The following is a 7,154-nucleotide window of genomic DNA, read 5'->3' on the forward strand; positions in this document are numbered from 1 at the left end:
AGAATCACAAAATTACAGTGGTGGATGTTTTGAGTCTTAATTTTAAAATGTTTGTGCAAGAATGTGCGAAAATATAAAGACCGAGCGCGTAGCGAGAGGTAAATGCACAATCTAGCGCAAAGCGCCAAAACGAACAGTGGCGCGCGCGTAGGCGCGCTCAAACTTGCGAGCGAAGCGTGGCGCGCGATGAGATTGTGCCCACGTATCGGACAGATTTTTTTACATATATTTCTGACAAAATTACAAATAGCCAATAAATTTTAAGAAGATTGTAAACAATCATTTTTTATGAAAATTTACAGGAAACCAGATAAAATTACAATCAAGAAGACTTGGTTTAAGTCATGGGAATGCCTTAATTGTTTCGGAAAATCAAGAGAAGAAGTTTATAAATTTAAATTAAATACAGAACATAATGCAGGAGTTTATTCATTGGATGTAGATAATGGAATAACAATAGAAAAAAAAGTCTATGAATAGAGTCGGCCTTGAGAGAATAATATCTAAAATGTAATGAGATACAAAAGTGTAAAAATATGTAAGCTTATTATATATTTCAAGCACATATGAATAAGCACATATGAGAGAGGTTAAACATGGCAGATCACAATCAATTCCTCCTGCAGAGAAATATTTTTTGAACTACAGTTTTTAAGTGTTAAGTCTCTTACAACAAATGTAAATTAAACATAAATTATCTAGCTCTTAATAATAATTGTTAATAATTAATCAATAATAATTTTTAGTAATTACCAGGGTGGTCCTAAAATAATTTATTTGTTATTTTTTAAATCTCATCACCTCGTTTTGTGTTATTTAATGAGAAAAATTTTTCTAATTTTTAAGAGATGTCTAAAAAAATTAGAAAAATTTCAGATGTATTCAAATGAATCTCGATGTATCTGAAAACTAACTTAAAGGTATCTCAGATATGATTGTCGTATTGTCAAAAGCATTTTTTTAAATTCAGAAATACCTGAAAATCTGTCTCTAATTGCTGAGTTTGATAAAAAATATTTTTAATATAGAATTATATTAACATTTGAAGTTATGTTTAACAAATATACTATACAACAAAGAAATATGAATTTTCAAGCGAAAAAATTGGAACTGCACCACAAAAAGAAGAAAGGTTGAATGTTCGACCTGCTTTTAGATAAACCAGATGAAATAATAATATATTTTCTATATGTATACACTTTTAAAAAGTTTTAAGTAAGAAGAAAATAAATACTTTAAAGATTGTGATTGAGTCAAAAACAATGGAAGAGAAATATATTTTAGCATGCACTTTATCGTATTTTCAAGGAGAAGAAAATGAATGTAACATTGTAATTACGTTAAAAACAATAATAGATATATGTATTTTCTGTATGTACGTTATAGATTTTCCTCGTAGATGAAAACAGTGCTGAGGATTGTAATTTATTAAGAATTAAACAAAGTTTCAGAAAAATATCTGTATTAATTTATATAAGTCATAAGAAATATTCCCTAAGTATAGGGGTAATGTAAACCAATGTATTTAAAATGTAACATTTACATTATTAGTTTCAATAAATGTTATCGTGTTTGAACGGGCAGTGTATATCTTGACCAAGAACTGAATTTTGTTCCTGTCTAAGATTCAAAAGGTTCCGACCTATCCAAGGAAGCGCAAAGAGTTCAATCAAATTTCAATAATTTTCTAATAGCTTGGACTGAAAGAAATAGAAAACTTGAATGTCAATCTGTCGATTAGGTTTTTTCTGATAGCCTTTGAAAGTGAGTGTTAATATTTGCCGAGAATGAAGAAATTGGGATACCACAACGTGCGATATTCCAATTTCTACACTTTCGGCAAATATGTATTAGCAAGAACTCACTTTCAAAGGCTGTCAGAAACAAACTAATCGCCAGATTGACATCCATGTTTGCACTTTCAATTTCTTTCACTCCAACCTAATAGATAATGATTGAAAGTTGAATGAATTCTTGCTCTTTCTTTGTTATAGGTCGGAAACTTTTTAATCTACCCACGTAGCTGAATATATACTGAAAGAAATGAATTGCTCGTACAATAAAATTGCGCGTTAGATCAACCATCGACATTTCTATTCCAGCCATACAGATTGCTGATCTAGCCCGCAATATAACTCTATCAGCAATTCATTTCTTTCAGTGTACGCGACTGGCTCAGTACAGATTGCCGGAGCCCTAGTACTGGGTGTCTGAACTGGGCAAATGCTGTGCCAATAATGGCTTATAATGCTCCGCACTAAGGGTATGCGGCAGAACCACTGTACTGCACGCCAGAACATTACTAAACATTTAGATTCTTGAATCCTCTGAAATATGACTCATATTTGTCTACAGAGATTTGACTAGGAATGAGTAAAAATCGACCAATTCGGAAATGGAAAAGGTAAATGAATTTATTTCAAGGATTTTAATTAAAAATTATTTGTAAAAATGTACTTCTAAAATTTATATTAAAATTTCTACTAGTAAATTAGTAAACAACGAGATTTAACAACTCAAACTGTTTATTTAAACAAGAACATTTTATATTTTTGAATATTCTTATGTTTCCTTTGTCGATTGTCGTCCTTTCCTGCTATCATGTCGGTCGCCAGAATTTAAAAGCCATATAGATATAGCGGAAAGTATTTTTTTTTTCGAGCAGTATCTTTATAGTTTATGATAATAGAACTACTGGAGTAAGTTTATTAAATTGAATAATATTTTCCGGTTTCACAAAACTTGAGTTGAACACCCTTTGTCGAACTTTTTGGCAAAACAACGTATTGGACCTGTTAAAGAAAAAATAAGTAAATAATGTTGCATAAGTATAAGTGTACACGGAAAAAAATAAGTTTGCTCTACCACCATAGTACAACCTTGCTAGCCTCAAATTTGCTGTTTCACCATGTCCAGTTTGCGGTTTTAATAAATCCAGTTTGCTGTAGTAGCAGATCTTACTTTGCTCTCCCAGCATTGTTGTGTTTGTTAATTTTTTTCAGTAAAATCAAATTCATTTAAAATGTTAAATCTGCATTTAGAATATTTTGAATAAATTTCGTCTCGCAAAATTATAATATTAGTTTTATACCGAATTTCCAGAGACCTCACAGTTGTTTTGAATTAATTACAATTCCGACTTGTTCCGATAATATAATAATAATTGATGACTTGTTGGAAAAAAATCATCCTTTTTGTATAAATAAACAAAAACCTAATTAATTCTGATTTACAAACATTTATATGAGAGCTTCATCAGTTTTCAGCAATTATATTGATAAAGGGCGCGTGACTTAATTCTGATTGCGCATGCCCCACTTCCAGTGATTCAGGTGACTGAATATTCCCTGTGTCTAGTTGTGAACATTGAGACTTGTGATGTTAAGTGTGTTCCGTATGTAAAAAATGTCCATCGACATCATTATAAACATTGTTTGAAGTTGTGAGAAAAAAGAGTGCTACGATTCGAGAACTCCTCGACACATACAACATCTCAGAGGAGAGCATCGAAGAATTCGAAAGTAAGTGCTCCGAAGACTTTTCAAAACACCCTAACCTAACTTTCAACACGTCATGCTTTGGATAATCTTTTTTTTAGCATAGCAAAAATCGTGTAAAATCTGGGATAATCTTGTGGAAATTGAAAAAAAAACCAATAATTCGGAATTTTAATTTCAATTCCAATTTATTTTCAACGTAAGTAAACTAATTTACTTTATGAATTTTGCTATCGCTTATAGTTAAAATTTTAATGAAACTCAAAAAATGTAGTCATTTGTTTCAAAAGTGCAAATTTAATTTTAACTTAGAATTCTGAATTTTTCCAGATTCTTGAGTTTAAAAGTTTTTTAGTTTTAACAGAATAAGAAGTAACGCCGGACATCCTTCCTTACATTCATGATGAACACGTTAAAAAATTACTGAAGAATGCGGGAGACGAAATTCGTGTTGAATTAGTGAAGAAATCGTTTGCAGCATTGACGGTATTATAAAAAAAAGAAAAATGTTAATTTCTTTATTCTGAAAAATGCTGTGTGTTAGGAAATATATGGAACTGCGAAAAAATGTAGACAATAATGGTATTCGGGATTGATAAAAATCAATATACAATTCAGATGTTTTGTTAAGTTACGTTATGTTCAGCCTAGAACGAATGCTGATAGCGCTCCGGAACCTCACAGTCCGCTGAGAAACCTGCAACATCGCAGGACACGAAAAGCCGGAGAAGATTGCTGTGTGACGACAACGTACAGCAGCCGACGAAGAAGCCGAAGGGCCACGATGCCGAAGACGACAATGAATAGGTGAGTGAAGAAACAGGAATCGTAATTGAAAATTCATTCTCGATTCGCAGAAGCAAATCATCGTAATTTACAATTCGTTCTGAAGTCGCAAAAGCAAAAACTTTAAAAAGGTGTTCGAAATTTAAAAAAATTAAAAAATCTCATTACGAATTAATTGATAATCAATTTTACAAACCGAGAATTCCTAAAATCTGATGCGTGTTAATTACAAAATCCTTTTGAATTTGAAAAGAAATAACTAAAGTCAATTTCCAGTTGTTAATAAATTCCAATTCTGTAAATTTCTTTGCGATTTCATGCAAGAAATTACAAAAAGCTATTTCAATATATTATGCAACAGATTTTGGGAATTCGTTGTATGACTTCATAAAGAAATTGATCAAATTCAAATTTATCAACAAGTCTTCACTGATTTTGCTTATTTGCTTTCAAATTATATAATAATAATTCTGATTATCCATTGTATCATTATGACATTTTTGAATCATGGAAATGTCGAATAGGTTTTTGAGGATTCGACATTCGGCGATTTTTGTTTAGCTAGCGAAACGTCTTGCTTTTACGGTAACTACTTTCCTGACGATTTCTCAGCAATCGACAATTCGTTCTTCTTTCGCAAAAGTAAAATCCTTGAAATTTTGTTTAAATTGAAAAAAATGTAAAACTTTATTACGAATTAATTAATAATCAGTTTTATAAACGAAAGATTTTCCCAAATTTTTTGCATAACATTACATGAATGGTGAGGTTGTGGATCGAAACATGAAAAAGTAATATCCATTTTAGGATTTGAAAGCTCTACTTAATACCGAAGATTCTCGTGGAAAAGTAATATTGTATACGAGAAGAAAAAAATTAGACGACTGTGCTCGAAATCTCCTAGCTGACTTCGTCGTCAGAAACGAATTAAAAGGAAATGCTGATACGAGGTGAATTAGCATTAGATAATTAATAAACAGTAGATAAAAGTACAATGAAAAGGGTTTCTAATTCTAATCCTCCAAATTGAAGAAATTTCTAACGTGAATTATAGAAATTACAGTATGTTCAAAAAAACATTCAGAAGTACGTGTTTGTGTATTATTATCATGTCGAATTAGGAATTCTTCAATTGTCAATCTTAAAAAGCAAAGAGCTTTAAATTGCATATTCTAAGAACTTAAGAATTTTCAATTGTGTATTTTAAGAACGCATGTCGCATTTCTCTTCAATTAAAAATTAATCAAATATTTAATTATTGAGATAATTAATTTTAAGTCGGGCGTAGAATACTACGACATTTAATGGCCTATCTTATACATATAGAATCACTTTGTCTTATAGTTATTTTGTCAACTTTATAACAAATTCCAGATTTCGACTAATCTTCAAGAAATAAACAGGATACTGATTATCCGAAATAACGGATCATTTAGAATAACCACGTTCTTGTCAATAAATGTTCCCCAACTCGTCTAGAATTGAACTTTATTCTCTTATCTAGTCAAAACTCATTTTCAGCCCGTTACTAAATCAAAATATTTTTCAAATATTGCTCATAAGGAGCCATCCATAAATTACCTAACATAAGGGCTTCTATCGGCATAATTAGAAAAGAATATTGTTGTTTTTTTCATCACTCTAAAAAAATATCTATAAAAACAAAGTCGTTTTCAACCACTTTTGAAATACTAATACCTGCTAAAGCTTTCAACATTTTGTATAAGTTTATCAGATGTTTGAAAAGAGTTTAAACGAATTCAAAAGATTTCCAAATATTTCATAGGATTTCTAAAGCGATTTCAATGGATATTAATGAATTTAAAAAAAAACAAAGAATTTCATAGAACTTTAGATATTTTAAGGGACATAATCAGATATTTATTCATTTATGATTTTCATTTTTATGTCCAATTCAGTCTGAAAACGTATTTTAAAAAATTATTAATTCATTGCAGTGAAACACTTCTATAGTGCCGATTTTGGGGCTGACAGTGGGTGGGGACTAACTCATTATAGTCCCTTCCGCTTTTGTTTGTTCACGCCTGGGTGCTCGCCTGACTGACAACCGCAGACCCCGAGCACCCCGCGCAGATACTGTTACACCTACCTGTGGCGCGTAGTCAATTCTCAGAACGGCTATTGAAGGGAGGGCTATTGAAGGTTTTCATCATATTCATATTCCACAAATACAAATTTCCAAGATTTGTTGCCTAATTTTGAATTGTTTAAACCATATTTTTCCTCTGCAAATCATGAAACCTTATTATTTTTCTGTATAAATGATAAAGTTGATGAATTTCAAGGATAATAATTGTAATTTAACATATTTGATCATTATTTAAACAATTTTTCTCTTGTTAATCGTGAATAATTTTTTTCATTCATTATCTCGATTTCCATCACCTTTAAAAGATCCGCTTTTTCCCAAAGAATATTATTTTTTCCATCAATTTGAACGACTGAACCGCTAACATCCCTGAATAAAACTTTATGTTATTAATAATAATTTCTCGTATAAAATTTCAAATAACCAAGCACGCCTTCTTACGAACAAAATTCTCGATATTTTTCCATCAGAAGACCAAGTAATTATAATTGTTATTACAAGATTTCTAATCATTACATTTTAATAAATATTTATTACAACATTTATTTTGTAGGACGAGTGTATCATCGTGGAAAAAACAAAGAAAGGTAGTCAGTTACAAAGGGACGGATTATAGTTAAGTACCAGACAGTGCGAAGACATCTTATCAACGCGGGAACCATCTCTAAGCACACAAAAAAATCCGAAGAATTCTTTGACGAAGAAGACGATACTGGTGCCTGTATTTACTTTTGATGGCGCGATTCCGTTTTTTTCGAGAT

General features: G+C 30.9%; 1 protein-coding gene across 1 annotated transcript; it reads left to right on the plus strand.

The window, feature by feature from the left end:
• The first annotated feature begins 3,378 nt into the window (after positions 1 to 3,378).
• On the plus strand, positions 3,379 to 7,148 carry LOC117176479. The gene is made up of 5 exons (XM_033366730.1): positions 3,379 to 3,394; positions 3,441 to 3,521; positions 3,868 to 3,983; positions 4,144 to 4,304; positions 6,947 to 7,148. The coding sequence occupies exons 1-5, from the start codon at positions 3,379 to 3,381 to the stop codon at positions 7,011 to 7,013; spliced, it is 441 nt and encodes a 146-aa protein (XP_033222621.1). The 3' UTR covers positions 7,014 to 7,148.
• Positions 7,149 to 7,154: the final 6 nt, after the last annotated feature.

Source organism: Belonocnema kinseyi, chromosome 7 (assembly GCF_010883055.1).
Source record: "Belonocnema kinseyi isolate 2016_QV_RU_SX_M_011 chromosome 7, B_treatae_v1, whole genome shotgun sequence".
In the NCBI taxonomy this organism is placed as follows: domain Eukaryota; kingdom Metazoa; phylum Arthropoda; class Insecta; order Hymenoptera; family Cynipidae; genus Belonocnema; species Belonocnema kinseyi.

Excerpts from the sequence above, each read along its gene's own strand:
- LOC117176479 (XM_033366730.1), top strand. Across the intron at positions 3,522-3,867 it reads GAGCATCGAAGAATTCGAAA|AAGTAACGCCGGACATCCTT; the intron begins GTAAGTGCTCCG and ends TAACAGAATAAG. Across the intron at positions 3,984-4,143 it reads AATCGTTTGCAGCATTGACG|CCTAGAACGAATGCTGATAG; the intron begins GTATTATAAAAA and ends CGTTATGTTCAG.